The 17,202-nt window shown below is 42.3% G+C and overlaps 3 protein-coding genes across 4 annotated transcripts; 1 reads left to right on the forward strand and 2 right to left on the reverse strand.

Moving 5' to 3' along the window:
• The first annotated feature begins 1,343 nt into the window (after positions 1-1,343).
• On the forward strand, positions 1,344-5,979 carry LOC124643705 (tubulin beta chain). Its single transcript, XM_047182749.1, has 3 exons — positions 1,344-1,422; positions 4,338-4,430; positions 4,588-5,979. The coding sequence occupies exons 2-3, from the start codon at positions 4,374-4,376 to the stop codon at positions 5,860-5,862; spliced, it is 1,332 nt and encodes a 443-aa protein (XP_047038705.1). The 5' UTR covers positions 1,344-1,422; positions 4,338-4,373; the 3' UTR covers positions 5,863-5,979.
• A 510-nt stretch (positions 5,980-6,489) lies between these two features.
• On the reverse strand, positions 6,490-8,258 carry LOC124643713 (tubulin beta chain-like). The gene is made up of 2 exons (XM_047182760.1): positions 8,202-8,258; positions 6,490-7,779 (listed from the first exon to the last, which is right to left on the reverse strand). The coding sequence occupies exons 1-2, from the start codon at positions 8,256-8,258 to the stop codon at positions 6,490-6,492; spliced, it is 1,347 nt and encodes a 448-aa protein (XP_047038716.1).
• Positions 8,259-8,616: 358 nt separating this feature from the next.
• Positions 8,617-17,087, reverse strand: LOC124640724 (alpha-1,2-mannosyltransferase ALG9). 2 transcript variants are annotated; one of them, XM_047178628.1, is made up of 9 exons: positions 16,868-17,087; positions 15,504-15,670; positions 15,016-15,202; positions 14,559-14,758; positions 13,932-14,209; positions 13,461-13,618; positions 12,466-12,650; positions 11,775-11,996; positions 8,617-10,531 (listed from the first exon to the last, which is right to left on the reverse strand). In XM_047178628.1, exons 1-9 carry the CDS (start codon positions 16,960-16,962, stop codon positions 10,245-10,247), a joined length of 1,779 nt encoding a protein of 592 aa, XP_047034584.1. In that variant the 5' UTR covers positions 16,963-17,087; the 3' UTR covers positions 8,617-10,244. The 2 variants fall into 2 exon arrangements, with proteins under 2 accessions (XP_047034584.1, XP_047034592.1); XM_047178636.1 differs by lacking the exon at positions 8,617-10,531 and adding an exon at positions 10,909-11,693 and having other exon boundaries at positions 11,818-11,996.
• Between the last annotated feature and the right edge of the window lie 115 nt (positions 17,088-17,202).

The raw sequence follows: 17,202 nt of genomic DNA on the forward strand, positions 1-17,202 counted from the left end.
TGCACATTTTGTTGCACTCTGTTATCACTTATCGGCGTCGTGAGCTTTTGATCGTACGCGTCTTCGATATTCCGTGCTAGGCGGAGTAACTCAGTGAAACTTTTAATTTCCTCCCTCCGCAATCTTTTGCGTATACGGCTGTGGAGCAGGGCGTACGTCATGTCGATCTGTGCTGACTCTGATACGTCGCCCTTCGGCAACCTCGCTAATAGGGCGCGAACACGTGCAACGAAAATATCCGTATTTTCGTGTTGTTGTTGCGGAGTGGAAAATATTTCTAAATAAATACGTGGCGGTGGCCGTCGGTCCCCGTAGGCACTAATTAGATTTTCCTTTACTTGGCTCCAGGTGGACACGGAACTCTTAATGCCTTGCCACCATGTTGCGGCTTCGTCCTTGAATAGGTACGCAAGTCCGCGGACGATATTTGAGTCCGTCACTTGTGCGCACTCGCTGTATGCTTCAATGGCGTCAATAAATGCTTCGACCGATTCTTTTGGTCGGCCGGAGAAGGTGGCCTTGCAGCGGGTAAGGGTGCTTTGCCCTAACAATGCGACTGGAGTAGATGCGTTTGCGCGATTCACCGAGTCGAACAGCTCTTTAAACGCTTCCGTCTGCGAACGTTGCAAAGATGCAATTATAGTCGCGACGTTATCGGCGGAAAACGTAGCGTTGTTGTTGTCGGTGCGCGGCGAAGACGCGCCGCCGCCATCTTGGTGATAGGCGGGCGCGGTCGGCGTCGGCGTCGTCGGTCTCGAGGGGTCGGGGAATACTTCGAGGGTATCATCCCTGCGAGTCAGACTAGCGGCTCTGCTCCTTGTTATCGGCATTGTAAAAACTACGTAGGTAACTAAATAGTTCGTCACTACAAGTGTCCACTTATTTATCGCACCACACTTATGTCCGCGTAGGAATAGTTTTATCACACGAAATAAACGTTGGGGCGCCACATATGGGAGTGGGGTTTCCAATTAAACGCACCGGTTATGATTACTTTTGTATAATGAAGAAAGAACATAACCACACTACACCATTATCAGAAAAGTACAAAAAAGTTATAAGAATTATTACAAAAAAAGAGTTAATCACTAACGAACACAGTTATCGGGAGGATTCGTGGTATACATAGACTTCGTGTATAAAACTAACTAGCCTCGGCTGTTGGCGGGGCTGCGCGGAACGAGCATACATATATATGTGTGTATCACACGCCGGTTGGTGGCGGACTGCGCGGGGTGCGGGCCGGCCAACAGTCGTAGGCGCTTCGACGCCTAAGCGGCGCGAGCCGAAAGAAGCCGAAGCTATCCGAGCGCATCTATGTCCGCGCCGTCAAGGTAGCGCGGGGGGATGCGACCACGGGACGCTCGTACTGGACGAGTATGTTCGGAATGTAAATGGTTTGCTACAGTCTGATTTTGATTAGTAAGTTTTATTTCATTCTAATTAAGAGTTTGTTTTCGGTGAAGTTTATTTTTGTTTTAAGCTAAGATTCGTTTTTGTTTTGTGTTATTAAGTTAAGAGGTCTTATTAAGATAAGTTTACCATTTCATATAATTATTATAGCGTTGAAGCTAGTGTGATTTACCAACCGTAAGAGGTTTAATAAATGATTAATTTGAAGGAAAGTGTTACTGTTTACTTAATTCATAATTATTTTCTTGTGTCAACCAAAAAAAAAGTGCAGAGTAATTATTTCAATATTTTGTAAAATCTATACTAATATTATAAAGAGGAAAACTTTGTTTGTTTGTTTGTTTAGTTGTAATGGATAAACTCAAAAACTTCTGGACCGATTTTAAATATTCTTTCACCATTACAAAGCTATATTATCTGCGGGTAACATAGGTAATATTTTATTCCGGTGCGGGCAGTAGCTCCCACGGGACGCGGGTGAAACCGCGGGAAAACGGCTAGTTTTATAACACAGATCATTGGAAAAATAAAGGAAGTATCATTCATCTGCCTCTGTCACAATTAATCTGGCCCAGCAATTAATCAGCACCTTTTGAATCCTAATCTGCGTGATGCGAATCGATGCCTTCGATATATGATATTGAACACAATGCTCTGGGTCAAACTGTTAAGTCAATTTAGGCCTAAGAGCAAAAAAAAATTGAGCCAGATCAATGAGTCAAAAACCCTCGGTTTCAAAGAATCACCCTTTGAGCAATGAAAAATTTCACAACTACCCTGATCTATTTACGAAATAGTACCAAAATATATCCACATTAAAAAAATATATATTTCAATTCTCTTTCTAGGATGACAATATCAACTGTGACAACAAAAGGGTTGAAAAAAACCTAAAATATTGACAGTAGTACCACGGGTAGTTTTTTCTTGCCCGTGCAGCCGTGGTACTACCAGACCACTTGGTAGTACTACGGGAAGAAAAATTTACCCGTGGTACTACTGGTAGTACTATTGGTAGTACCACGGGCAACAAACGTTAAGGCTTAAGGCTACACACAGCGCTTTCGAGCATTCTTAGGGTGCGTCCACATCTGGCGAATGTGTCGCGAATGTGCAGCTCGCGAGCCGTTTGCGACCTGCCCGCGAGCTGCGCGCGTGCATTTTTGTTCGTGCGCCGCTTCTGCGCCGCCCGCGCGCAGTTCGCGCGCTACCTAAGCGCCGTACGCGATCAGCGGCAGCGCGCAGGCGGCGCGCGACGTCTGACATTTTCGATAGTACTGAGCCAGTATACGGAACTGTAAGGGCGAGAACTGAGTGCGCGCAGATCGCGCGCCGCTCGCGCGCTCTATACGAGCCTTGCATGAGTTGCGCTAAAGAGGCACACCAAACTATTGCAGTGACTGCACGCGCGCAGCTCGCAGACGGCTCGCAATCGGCTCGCGTGCTGCGCATTCGCGGCACATTCGCCAGATGTGGACGCACCCTTAGGGTCCGTTCAGCCCTGATCTATTTACGAAATAGTACCAAAATATATCCACATTAAAAAAATATATATTTCAATTCTCTTTCTAGGATGACAATATCAACTGTGACAACAAAAGGGTTGAAAAAAACCTAAAATATTGACAGTAGTACCACGGGTAGTTTTTTCTTGCCCGTGGTACTACCAGACCACTTGTAGTACTACGGGAAGAAAAATTTACCCGTGGTACTACTGGTAGTACTATTGGTAGTACCACGGGCAACAAACGTTAAGGCTACACACAGCGCTTTCGAGCATTCTTAGGGTCCGTTCAGATAGACCGGATCGGAGAGCATCGGCGCGCATTTTTCTTTTCACACAGACCGGAGCCCATCGGCTGCGCGAGCATTAAAGAGCATGCAAACGGAGCCAAACGTCAAGAAAAAATACACGATCGGAGCCGGTCGGCTCCTCTTATTATTTCACACCGAGCGCATTCGAGCATTCTCAATGACAAAATGTGCACTGCACAACCAAAAATAAACCTTACTAGCCGTTTTCCCCGCGTCCCGTGGTAACTATTGCCCGTACCTGGATAAAATAAAAAAAGCCTATGTTACTCGTGGATAATGTAGCTTTCGAATGGTGAAAGAATTTTAAAAAACGGTCCAGTAGTTTTTGAGCCTATTCATTACAACAAAACAAAGTTTTCCTCTTTATTATAATATTAGTATAGATTACAAATATACTCGATTTTCAACGTGTTAAGAATTTGCTCTTCTCTCCGAGCCGGTCTGTCTGAACGGACCTTTACGATGGCATCGATGTTCTAATGATAGTCACATCACATCATTACACTAGCTTTTATACCTACAAAGTAAGCACTGTCGATGGTAGACAACGCAGACGCTACGATAAAGCATCGATAAAGCAACAGCTCATGACTTGCCTACCTTTCAATAGACTATAGCACTGCACTTAAGTTCATCATAGGTACTAATCTGTTTAATTTAATCAATGCCATAGCGTCACACAGTCATGTCATATTATGAAATTCAGGAATGGGGTCCTAGGGACCAGTCGTTTAAACAGATTTTAAATCTTGCGACACAAGTCACATCAGTATGGATGTATAAATACTACCAAAGTTACTTTCTGGCGATTTGCAGCGGAATTTTCGTTACGACACGAATCATCTTGTAGTAAATCCTTTTTAAAGAATTAATTTTGTGGCCAAAAAGGTTTTAATAAAAATGCCTGGCTTCCGAGAATTTTTTGACACAAATAAATTATTTTTAAATAAATTTGAAATTTTCAAACCGTTTGACAAAAGAATTCAATAATCTCATTATACGAGAAAATTTCGTGTCTTATACACATGCAGTGATACGTAACAATTTTTTATAGTTTTTTTTTTTCTAACGTTTGATGATAAATTAAACTGAAGTAAATTCATTACCAGAATTTCGGCACCAAATTTTTTGTGAATTTTACAAAAATGAGGGAAATCGTCCACATCCAGGCCGGGCAATGCGGAAATCAGATCGGAGCCAAGGTAAGGCTCTTTCATGCTTTTACTCCACTACTAACTTACATGTTCGTTACATATCCTACGCCGACTCGAAAAAGACTAGAGTTCCTAGGGACTCTAATAAGTCGTAGTAGGCAATGTATATCGTCCCCGTGCTTATTGCTAACTATTTCTGTTCCAGTTCTGGGAAGTAATCTCCGACGAGCACGGCATCGACTCCACGGGTGCCTACAATGGAGACTCCGATCTGCAATTAGAACGCATCAACGTCTACTACAATGAGGCTTCGGGCGGCAAGTACGTGCCGCGCGCAGTCCTGGTAGACCTTGAGCCCGGCACCATGGACTCCGTGCGCTCCGGACCCTTCGGACAAATCTTCCGCCCTGACAACTTTGTATTCGGACAGTCAGGTGCTGGAAACAACTGGGCCAAGGGTCACTACACAGAGGGCGCTGAACTGGTTGACTCAGTACTCGATGTCGTACGGAAGGAAGCCGAGGGTTGCGACTGCCTCCAAGGCTTCCAGCTAACTCATTCTCTTGGAGGTGGAACAGGCTCTGGAATGGGGACCCTCCTTATTTCGAAAATCAGGGAAGAATACCCTGATAGGATAATGAACACCTTCTCCGTAGTCCCTAGCCCGAAAGTATCGGATACTGTAGTAGAGCCGTACAACGCGACCCTCTCTGTACATCAGTTGGTCGAAAATACCGATGAAACCTACTGTATAGATAACGAGGCGCTATATGACATCTGTTTCCGAACGCTGAAGCTGACGACCCCAACCTACGGTGACTTAAATCACCTGGTATCTGCGACTATGTCAGGCGTGACGACATGTCTCAGGTTCCCTGGGCAACTGAACGCGGACCTGAGGAAGCTCGCCGTGAATATGGTACCTTTCCCACGACTACACTTCTTCATGCCTGGCTTCGCTCCGCTGACGTCACGCGGCAGCCAGCAGTACCGCGCCCTGACTGTGCCGGAGCTCACGCAGCAAATGTTTGACGCAAAGAACATGATGGCGGCTTGTGACCCGCGCCATGGGCGATACTTAACCGTCGCCGCAGTGTTCCGCGGACGCATGTCCATGAAGGAAGTGGACGAGCAGATGCTCAATATCCAGAACAAGAACAGCAGTTACTTTGTCGAATGGATCCCGAACAACGTCAAGACCGCCGTCTGCGATATACCTCCCCGTGGTTTGAAGATGTCTGCTACCTTTATTGGAAATACCACCGCTATACAGGAGCTGTTCAAGAGGATTTCTGAGCAGTTCACTGCTATGTTTAGAAGGAAGGCTTTCTTGCACTGGTACACTGGTGAAGGTATGGATGAGATGGAGTTCACCGAGGCGGAGAGTAACATGAACGACCTGGTGTCGGAGTACCAGCAGTACCAGGACGCGACGGCGGATGACGAGGGCGAGTTCGAGGAGGAAGTGGAGGATGAGTGAATGTTGAATGTTTTGTGCCTGTCCAATGTATTGTATTGTCCATGTGCTTGTTTAGTGTTAGGCGTAACTATTCGTTTTGATGTTATTTTATTTGTTACAATAAATGCTAAGTAACAATATTGACTTTCTATTTTATGATTAAACTAGCTTTCCGCCCGTTGGTTTACCCGCGTTCCGAGATGACTGCTTTCCGTAGCCAGATGATAAACTATATCCTCCTCCCGGCTCTAAGCTATCTCCCTTCTAATTTTCAGCTTAAACGGTTTAGCCATTCTTGAGTTATAAAATGTGTAACTAAAGGTCATGGCACATTATACAGGCACCGCAACAGCACCGCTCCACACCAGCATTTACTTGTCATTCAATTTAGAGCATTAAATCTTGTATAGTATATTTCATAATGTCAATATGAAAAAGCCAACGGCGGGCAGTCAGCGCTACCACACAACTCGACTCGCAGCCTGCGTGCTGCAAGCGAGCGGGCGTATGCATAACCAAACCAGCGTTTGGTACGAGGTGCTGTTATTTGTGGCAGAACACCCAACACAGTTTTTCCCAACTCCTTTCCCCTTCAACAAAACGTCCATTTGAAACCAATAATTTATTAAATACAAAATAAATACATAATCAGGTTTCATCAAAGTCATTGGCCTCTTCATCTTCACCTTCAAACTCCTGGTCATCAGCGCTCGCGTCCTGGTACTGTTGGTACTCCGAGATCAAATCGCAAAGGTTATGATCAGCATCAGCAAAATCTGATTCTTCCATACCCTCGCAGATGTACCAGTGGAGGAACGCTTTCTTCCTGAACATGGACGTGAACTGCTCCGCAATTCGTTTGAACAACTCTTGAATAGCTGTCGTATTCCCTATAAAAGTCGAAGACATTTTCAACCCTCGTGGAGGTATATCGCAAACAGCAGTCTTCACGTTGTTAGGAATCCATTCCACAAAGAAGTCCTTGTTCTTACACTGAATGTTGCACATCTGTTCGTCTACCTCCTTCATTGACATACGACCGCGGAAGATTGCAGCGACTGTCAAATACCTGCCGTGTCGAGGATCGCAAGCGGCCATCATGTTCTTCGCATCAAACATTTGATGGGTCAGCTCTGGCACGGTTAGAGCTCGGTATTTCTGGCTTCCTCTTGCCGTCAGCGGGGCAAACCCAGGCATGAAGAAGTGTAGCCTTGGGAATGGTATCATGTTGACGGCTAGCTTTCTCAAATCTGCGTTCAGTTGTCCAGGGAACCTGAGGCACGTCGTCACTCCTGACATGGTCGTAGATACCAAGTGGTTCAGGTCGCCGTAAGTTGGAGTCCGCAGCTTCAGCGTGCGGAAACAGATGTGATACAAAGCCTCGTTGTCTATACAATATGATTGTGTTGAATTCTCGATCAGCTGATTTATTGCTAACGTTGCATTGTAAGGCTCTACGACTGTGTCAGAGACCCTAGGACTGGGTACCACAGAGTACGTAGCAGAAATCCTATCAGGGTACTCCTCAGTCAAATTCGCTAAAAGCAGCGTTCCTAAGCCAGAGCCAGTACCGCCACCAAGTGAATGCACAACTTGGAACCCTTGCAGACAATCACAACCTTCAGCCTCTTTTCGCACCACATCTAGGACAGATTCAAGCAAATCTGCGCCTTCAGTGTAATAGCCTTTAGCCCAATTATTACCTGCACCGGTAACGCCGTATACGATGTTGTCTGGCCTGAATATTTCTCCATAAACTCCAGCTCTTAAGGTATCCATGGTGCCTGGTTCGAGGTCCACTAATACCGCTCGGGGAACATATTTGCAGCCTGATCCTTCATTGTAGTAAACGTTGATGCGTTCTAACTGAAGGTCGCAGTCACCCCTGTAGCAGCCATTTGGGTCGATCCCGTGTTCATCTGAGATCACCTCCCAGAACTGAAATTGAAGAAATTCTTATACATAATATTAGGAACATTATCAGATAAGACTTACTAGAATAATTTATACTTTAAAGTACCCAATTGGAAAACTATCCTGGGACATGATAAGGAATTCATTGTTCTTAAGATTAGTCATTGAACATCCTTGGCAGTCGTTACGGGTAGTCAGAAGCCAGTAAGTCTGACACCACTCTAACCAAGGGGTATTGGGTTGCCCAGTTAACTGGGTTGAGGAGGTCAAATAGGGCAGTCGCTCCTTGTAAAGCACTGGTACTCAGCTGAATTCGGTTAGACTGGAACCCGACCCCAACACAGTTGGGAAAAAGGCTCGGAGGATGATGTTTGTAAGATTAATTAACGTATAGTTAAAGTAGACAAACTTGGCTATCTTCGTTAAAAATCTACCAAGGTACTTACTTTCGCTCCAATCTGGTTACCACACCTCCCAACTTGAATGTGGACTATTTCTCTCATTGCAACAGCGAATTTATCAACAAAAGAAATATAATCGAAAATGTATCTTAAAAAAACTAATAAAATACACAAAACTTGTTACATACGCCTACATCTAATTAGTAAGAAAATAAAACTAATTATAACTACAAAGGCGTTGTTTCATGGCCGTATAGAATTCATCTATAAACATGACCGTGCATGGTTGTGGCCTACTAGATCTGGCAAATCTAAAAATAAAATCTTATTACTAGCCTGGATTTAATAACGAAAAGGACTTTTTTTTACATGGCTTCATAAGTTCCAATTCTCTACGTCCTATATAAAACTAGAAAGTTACAAAGTTTTGCATAAAAGGGTGGAATTTAAAAACAACAAATTCAGAAATAACTTTAATAATAAAAAAATATAGATAAAATCACAAAACAACAGTTACATCATAATTGCGTCGTGCTTATAAAAATGCAAAATACAAATTAATATTCTAGCTGAATATTATTAATTATATTACATTAATTTACTATAAGTAAGGACTCCTTCGTGCTAAAACTTCTCTTGCAAAGTACAACCTGTGTGGCAAACCATTATTTTCTTAAGTCATATCATTGTGGCTTTCTCTCTCGAATAGATAAGCAGAGGTGCACCTTAAGCACACTTATATTTCACCAGCAGTACAGAAACCGTGCATGCAATTATTTTACTTAGCTGCTGACAAATTGCTGTTACATTGAAAAATGACCCTTATTGTATCGCAGTAAGAGCCATGTTTGAATAAACACGTTGCGATGTAAGTCGATCTTACGTGTTAATTTGTCAGTGTTACAACTGTACAGTCAAGAAGGTAATCAAAGATTCCGTAAACAATTCATCCCTGGATTCTTTTTTTGATTGGATCCCTCCTATTCCTGACAGATATTTCTATGGTCTTTGTATAGCTAAGATAAAATGCCTCTTCCTGGCCTACCTAACTTGATAAAAAGTATTTTATAGCTCCAATATTCAAATTAGTTACACAACCTCAGTATTGTATTTAGTGACTTAAATGACGTTATAAGACTTCTAATTTTGTATGGATATCGTACTTGTCGACTTTCATTTATATTTTAATTCTTTTAGGCGCTTATCAATGCATTTAAATTGCTTAGGATAAACCAGGCAAAATTTTAACCTGTTCTTTGGATTAAAATCATGGAAATACGTCTTCGAGATTTATTATTGTAATATTAAGTACTCGACCATGAAAATTCTTCAATGCTTAAATTTCTTCTGCTCGGAATTTAGCTACGGACCGCCATTGACTTTAACGAGAACTATACCATTATGAATTTACTTTGTAGGTATCAATATCATGTAAGCTGCCGATGCAATTTTGTCCAGACTTTTGCATCGTTTATAAAATTGACATAAAATTATTATTGCACTAAATAGGTACTTACAACTAATTATTTTAATGACATAATTCAAGCATAATATTTGTTAAATTATGACTAGCTCCGTATTTAGGATGGTACTATAGCTATTCAGTGCTGTGAGTCAAACATATTACGTTGATATGTTTTATTTATTGTAGGATTTTACACTGAGATTTGATCAAGTAAGATTCATCCCGATTTAAATTATTCTGGCGTCCATGTTGCCGAAAAGAAATCTTCAAATATTGCGCCCGACTAAACTTGGCGCCTTGTATCACCAGTAAAGGGTAATAAATGTAAATAAACGCATTGCAATAATATCTTACTTGCTATTTAGAAGATGTTTCGAACTGGCAACAGTCTACAGTATCAAGACCAACCTCAGTGTTTATGGTAACATTATTTGAATTGTAGGTATTTAAACATTTTTAGTACCTGTCACTTAAATAGAAGGAGTGCGTAGTATGTTTACGACATAGAGTTTATAAAAATCAATCAATATCATGTGAAAAACTTTGAAATATCAATGTCACAGCATTACAACCATTAAAATATTTATTAAAAATGTATAAATACTTACAAAAACATCCTTAATTTAAACCAGCACCTTATTCTTCAACAAATACAGGTTAGCGTAAACATTTTTTTTACTTGACAACACTGGCACATAGAACGCTCTGAACACTTGATGGGACTTTTGAGCGTCGAGTATGGCAACACTGGATATAATTTCCCATGATGGATCTTTGTGGTATGCTGGTTCGAGGGTTGAAGGTTTTCCGATGGAAGAGTCTACTAAGTAGTGGCATTCACTCGGTTTGATGTACGTTCTATTGTCACCTTTGTTCATGTCGTTGAAGTGAGGATGAATGAGACGAGTTGCTGGAATTGAAAGTTTTTTTTTTGAGTAAATATGGAGACTTTCATGATAGTGGAAAACGTCAGCAGTAACTATTTAATTATTTGTTTTTTTCATGACAATACCCGTTATTTTGAAACTACCGTCTACCAATGTTTAGCATGTTTGGATATATTGATTCTTAAGAAAATTGTTATAGGATAGTTTTTATTTAGATGTGGGAAGCCTCAGAGAGTGAGTGAAACCGGTGTCAGAATTTAGTAGGATAATATACCATTGTGTGTGTTGCTGTAAGGCGCCGGCAGCTGCCCAGTAAACTCGCTGGGTATGAGCCTGACGCTGTAGGCGGGCGGCAGGTGGAAGCTGGAGGCAGGTCATGGAGCATGTAGTGTACATACCATTGTGTGTGTTGCTGTAAGGCGCCGGCAGCTGCCCAGTAAACTCGCTGGGTATGAGCCTGACGCTGTAGGCGGGCGGCAGGTGGAAGCTGGAGGCAGGTCATGGAGCATGTAGTGTACATACCATTGTGTGTGTTGCTGTAAGGCGCCGGCAGCTGCCCAGTAAACTCGCTGGGTATGAGCCTGACGCTGTAGGCGGGCGGCAGGTGGAAGCTGGAGGCAGGTCATGGAGCATGTAGTGTACATACCATTGTGTGTGTTGCTGTAAGGCGCCGGCAGCTGCCCAGTAAACTCGCTGGGTATGAGCCTGACGCTGTAGGCGGGCGGCAGGTGGAAGCTGGAGGCAGGTCATGGAGCATGTAGTGTACATACCATTGTGTGTGTTGCTGTAAGGCGCCGGCAGCTGCCCAGTAAACTCGCTGGGTATGAGCCTGACGCTGTAGGCGGGCGGCAGGTGGAAGCTGGAGGCAGGTCATGGAGCATGTAGTGTACATACCATTGTGTGTGTTGCTGTAAGGCGCCGGCAGCTGCCCAGTAAACTCGCTGGGTATGAGCCTGACGCTGTAGGCGGGCGGCAGGTGGAAGCTGGAGGCAGGTCATGGAGCATGTAGTGTACATACCATTGTGTGTGTTGCTGTAAGGCGCCGGCAGCTGCCCAGTAAACTCGCTGGGTATGAGCCTGACGCTGTAGGCGGGCGGCAGGTGGAAGCTGGAGGCAGGTCATGGAGCATGTAGTGTACATACCATTGTGTGTGTTGCTGTAAGGCGCCGGCAGCTGCCCAGTAAACTCGCTGGGTATGAGCCTGACGCTGTAGGCGGGCGGCAGGTGGAAGCTGGAGGCAGGTCATGGAGCATGTAGTGTACATACCATTGTGTGTGTTGCTGTAAGGCGCCGGCAGCTGCCCAGTAAACTCGCTGGGTATGAGCCTGACGCTGTAGGCGGGCGGCAGGTGGAAGCTGGAGGGCGAGCGGTGCCACTCCTTGCCGAAGCACAGCCGCAGCTCCACTTCTTCAGGAGCTGGGGGTAAGTCACGGAGTATCCGCATGGGGGCGTTGTAGTTCGTATAGAGGGCGGCGATGCGGGATAGACCTGCAATGTAGAGGTTGGAATGTGAAACTGTTCAGAATCGGCTTCCAGGCTTATCAGGTGAGTACCAGTGTTTATATGGAGTGACTGTCTGTCTGACCAACTGTTTCCAGGTACCAGGACCATACCACTTGGTATCATTTGCGATCAAAGTTAATGGCTTCTGATTACTCGTAACAACTGCCAAAGATATTCAAAAGACAACCGGGGCCCACCAATTTGACGTGCCTTCCAAAACACAGACAAATCATCATGACAAAATGGTCACCCATCCACAGAACGACCGCACCAATCTGTGCTTAATCTGAAAATCGATCGAGGCGCGCTCGGCTGCTACTTAACCATCAACAACATTCAATCCTTGAATACAAAAAAATATCATTTTCTTGATTTTTTACAAAATAAAAAACATAATTAATAAAACAAACGGGGTGAGCTAAATAAAACCATTTAATAAACAAATTCTCCTTACCAGCAACGCCCGCTATAAGCACACACATGACCATCAGAGGGCCCGTATAAGCTAGATAGTGTCGCCTCTCTCGCTCCCTTCGCCAGCGAAACAGTTCCGTACCGACAGCGAACGTCATCTTTTGTAAGCAGTCCAGAGCTATGGCGCCGGAGAGGATGATCATACTGTATGCTGGGTACAGGAATCTGTGGAAAAAGATGTTAATGTTGAATTTTTTTTGTGATAAAGTCACACAATTTAAAGAGCAAATATATTTAAAACAATCTTACTACTGTTGTAAAGATTTCTTTTCGTTCTTTTTACCTTGAATTTTAGGTTACAAACAGATCTTTTTAGGCCCAAAATGCTCCGAAACTGCTGAAGCACAGATTTGAAAAGTCCTTTCATTGTTGGGAGGCTACACTATCCCCGAATCACATCTATATAAATAAAAATGAATTGTTGTTCGTTAGTCTGATTAAAACTCGAGAACGGCTGGGCCGATTGAGCTGATTTTGGTTTTAAAATGTTTGTCGTAGTCCAGGGTAGGTCTAAACGGTGAGCAAATAAGAAAAAAAAACGAAAATAAAAAAAGTATTGTGTAAAATATGCCTCCAATAATTAGGCGGTACGAAGTTCGCCGGGTCAGCTAGTAAGCAATATTTTCACGATATGGCACGGTATAATCATCGGCACGAATCTTGAGCGCTGACCTTCACCTGCGCAGAAGTAATTTATTGGGTCCCTTTTGTGGTATGAAGTGAGGCGCGGGGGCGGGCTACAGCGGTGATTGGCCCGCAGTGCATCGCGTCATAGCCGTCACTCGGGATTGGTTCTTTGCTAATCACTTCTGCGCAGATGAAGGTCAACGCTCAAGATTCGTGCCGATAACTATTCGTCTGCATTTGTGAGATCAGACACAGATTCTTGATATTGACTGCTTCCAACTGAGCCATGGACCTTGGAGCACCTAAAGTTGACATGGTGATGATTTCAAACTATATTCCGTTAATCACCTCTCCTCCTTATGCGGCTGCAGCATGAAGACAGCGAGCCACAGTACGAGCGGCAGCAGGTCCAACCAGTAGGGAGCACAGAACATCGCCCGCGCTGTCGACCGGGACGTCATCGCTGTGCATGCTACCAGGTATACTGGGGATGATAGGGCTAGGACCTGCAAGTGGAATGGGATACTTGAAGGTTGTTAAGTCACTCGCAAGTCAGGCGGTCAAGGGTCTCGAAAGCTGGGGTCAATGCGTCGATAGACGGTATCGTATTGTGAGTAAAAGTGAACAAAATCGGGAAGTGTTGGCTACATGCGCACGATATGTTTGTGGTTCGGAAAGGTAGCTTTAGTCTTATTTACTGTAGTGTAGGGTAGAAAAAATAGATATGACAAAACCCAATCAAAATTATTATAAACAACCTTTACTATTCAAACCTACTTATTATAATTGAGCCTAGAGATTAATAGTAAAGTAACTCACCCAAACAATATTAAAGTTCAAGAATCCATTCACAAAGTAATAAGTCCATGGTTCCACTCCATACAAATCGGGTCCATGTTCGGTAAATATATTATAGGCGACAATATTCCATGGGGCCACTACTAGTCTACCGTAATGCCATGAATCCACTAGTACTGTTGGCACCAGGATTACGATAAGGGAAATGATAGACCATTTGAGAAAGTCGACAATTTGTCCCTTCATTAAAACCATGTCGATTGCTATGGGGACGCCTAGGAGTGCTGTGAATGGCCAGCCTGGGGAAGAGAAATATTGTGTTAGAATTATACAAAATTATCCATTATTATAAAAGAGATATAATAGAGAGTTGTTACTGGTATTCGAAAGACAGAAAGTCTGACAACTAGTACAGTTCTTGTAAAACTCGATGTCTTTTCAATACTAAATTCTGAACATTAGTGAACAATAAACGCAATCATCCATGACGAAAAAAAGTTATAGGTGATCTAGAACAGGGTTGAGAAGTTCAGATAGGCAGCCTTTCCATGTAAAACACTGGTACTCAGCTGGATACAGTTAGGACCGGAAGCGGACCGTAAAATAGATTGGGGTCAGCAAGGCAGATGATAATACAAAATAACTTACTAAGCAGTGTAGAGGCGGCAGTCAAGAATATAGCGGTCGGGTAACGTCTGCGCCACCAGCACGCGAGCGCAGCGCTGCACAACGCGCTGCTCCACGCAGATGGAAGCATCGCAGAACTGCTCGCGAACATACCCGCGGCGGGGAGGGTCATGGCTAGCCAGACACGGCCTACGTGAACGCCGAATTCGTGGCATATGGCTCTGGGAAAGAAAAAAAACTTTAGACACCAGGTCATAATGAAAGCTACAATATTTCCCTTTTTTGTATTTGTTCCCTATCTTCTGATTTTAGTTGACATGATGTTACAAACATATTTCTTTCTGCGATTGTTCATTATGAGTTATTTTAGTCACCAATTTCGATTCCAGATATCTGATAGACAGAGAACACCAGGAGTATTTTTTTAAAGGAAAGTAATCACTCGTTTACCATTATATTATTTTCCAATATAACTTACTTATAAAACATAAGCTCAGCACAAGCCGAAAGGACCGCTAGTAGCACTCGTAGGGAGTAGAACACTGAGACAGGAGTCATGAACCAGGCCAGTATCTTGGCAGGCACAGCAAACAACCAGAGTGGCATGTATGAGCGGATTGCGTACACTGGGCTGTACTCCCATGTTTGGAGACCACTGCCATATACTGGAAGTAATATAAATTTTTAAATTACAAATTTTCAGCAAAAATTTAAAAGAAATTTTTTGTTTTTATTTCAAATTTGTTTTTTTATAATGTTTACAAGGACACAGTTGGCAATAAAATTGCAACATTTGTAAAATATACAGTACATATTTTTTTTTTTAATTGCTTACAAAAGTGTTTTATCTTAATTTTATGCAAAAAGTATGAAATTTAATGGAGTATCACTAGTATACACATGTGCCAACAGCACAGCCAGACAGAATACATTATATACTTATTATATTGCAAATTGCTTACTTACCTAAATAATGCAATGGCTCCCAATAGTTATAAGTTTCATCACAGTCAGCTATATGACCCCAGTATGCGGAAACAATACGGGCAGTCAGAAGCAGACCTAGGGCTACTGCCCCACCAGGATACGCTATGCTCCGGAGGTCTGATGGTGCATTGGTTACGAGGAACTCCCTGGAAGCATACATGAGATATATGAACATGATTTAATTCACTGTCTTTATTGTAAGAGTTGATGTTTTTTGAGGTTCCATTGGTGTCTGGAGGGAGTTACTACCGGCACCCAGACAAAAAGTTGCCGATACTCAGGCTCTAGACTGTGTGTTCCAAAGAATTTATTTGGAAAACTAGTTGTTTTAGTGTGGTTTGAATGTGGCAAATATTAATTGTGGCTGGAAAGATATGTAGTGGATTTTTAGTTTCCTTGGTACACAACATTATAGTTCGGCCATTCAGAGAATGCGTTCCTGACACGTCGCGATTGAACTGACGACGTAACTACATTCATTGATTATTGATATAATAATGTTGTTTTAATGCTCCTCAATTGTTAAAACGGTAAACAACCAGCAAAAATATTTTTATCGTAACTGCAACGCCATTGCAAAGTTACGTCGTCAGTTCAATCGCGACGTGTCAGGAACGCATTCTCTGAATGGCCGAACTATAATGCTACCCATTTTAATTATTTTACACCACCGTACTGGAAATAGTGAGTTATGAATGGTAAATTGTGAAAGAATATATGTTAGAACACAAGTAACTTAAAATATTTATGATCATCATTCAAAGTTACTCTCTGACTCAAAAAAGAGAATAATTTCAGATTTATATTGTTTGCTGTCATAGAAACAAAATATTATGGTGGCATAACATATGAATCAATCTTTGATTTATAAAAATAAAATAAATATTGGATCATTCTCACAAGATAAATAGTTTCATTTCAAACTACTTGTTAATCTAGTTAGATTCCAAATAGGACTGGATTTTAATGAAAAGTTAGTATTTATTATTGCAAATACACCGTAAACAAAAACAATGACATAATATTACATTTGACAGTGACTAATGTACCATTTACTAAAAAAAACACTTGGAACTAAAATAGTTTGTTGTTAGTATAGCATCATGCTTAATTAACGTCAGCAGACGGTTTTTACCTTTGTTTGAGTACGGAAACGTCTGGATAAGCGCCAAACTGTAGTACCACCAACAAATTAGAGCATTGAAGAGCCAAAATAAAAATTATAATAACCTATAAATGATGCCAAGTGGTTTAATACCGCAAAACATTGAAGCAAGTTTAGATTTTAATAATAGAAATTAATATAAGCGTGTTTATTTATAGTAAACCGGCTTACTACATACCCTTCGGTAGCTTTTCGCTTCCCTTTGCTAAAGCTGGTCGCCCTTTTGGCTCCATTTTTATTGTGTATACTTCGTTGTCTTGCCGTAAGTGGCATTGTGGTATTAATTAACTCGTCTAATTCATTTAATTCACAATATTAGGCGTATAAAATTAACGTAAATCAGATTTATTTTCAGAAATAGTTTGGTTTACGTGCAATATCTGCGTAAGAAAAATGACACTGACAGATAAGTGACACATACCGTCATCCATCGCCTATTTAACATTTGTGAAGCTAGCTTTGAAAAAGAACTGCTTCGATCCTTTTTTGTGATGTTATTACAAAATGTGCTGT

This window comes from Helicoverpa zea, chromosome 2 (assembly GCF_022581195.2).
Source record: "Helicoverpa zea isolate HzStark_Cry1AcR chromosome 2, ilHelZeax1.1, whole genome shotgun sequence".
In the NCBI taxonomy this organism is placed as follows: domain Eukaryota; kingdom Metazoa; phylum Arthropoda; class Insecta; order Lepidoptera; family Noctuidae; genus Helicoverpa; species Helicoverpa zea.

Bases quoted from the DNA above. Each gene is read 5' to 3' on its own strand.
- LOC124643705 (XM_047182749.1), top strand. From the start codon at position 4,374: ATGAGGGAAATCGTCCACATCCAGGCCGGGCAATGCGGAAATCAGATC. The intron at 4,431-4,587 runs GTAAGGCTCTTT...TTTCTGTTCCAG, and splicing joins GAAATCAGATCGGAGCCAAG to TTCTGGGAAGTAATCTCCGA.
- LOC124643713 (XM_047182760.1), bottom strand. From the start codon at position 8,258: ATGAGAGAAATAGTCCACATTCAAGTTGGGAGGTGTGGTAACCAGATT. The intron at 7,780-8,201 runs GTAAGTACCTTG...CTTCAATTTCAG, and splicing joins GTAACCAGATTGGAGCGAAA to TTCTGGGAGGTGATCTCAGA.
- LOC124640724 (XM_047178628.1), bottom strand. From the start codon at position 16,962: ATGCCACTTACGGCAAGACAACGAAGTATACACAATAAAAATGGAGCC. The intron at 12,651-13,460 runs GTGATTAACGGA...CTTTTTCCACAG, and splicing joins CAGCCGCATAAGGAGGAGAG to ATTCCTGTACCCAGCATACA. The intron at 11,997-12,465 runs GTAAGGAGAATT...TCTACATTGCAG, and splicing joins GCTTATAGCGGGCGTTGCTG to GTCTATCCCGCATCGCCGCC.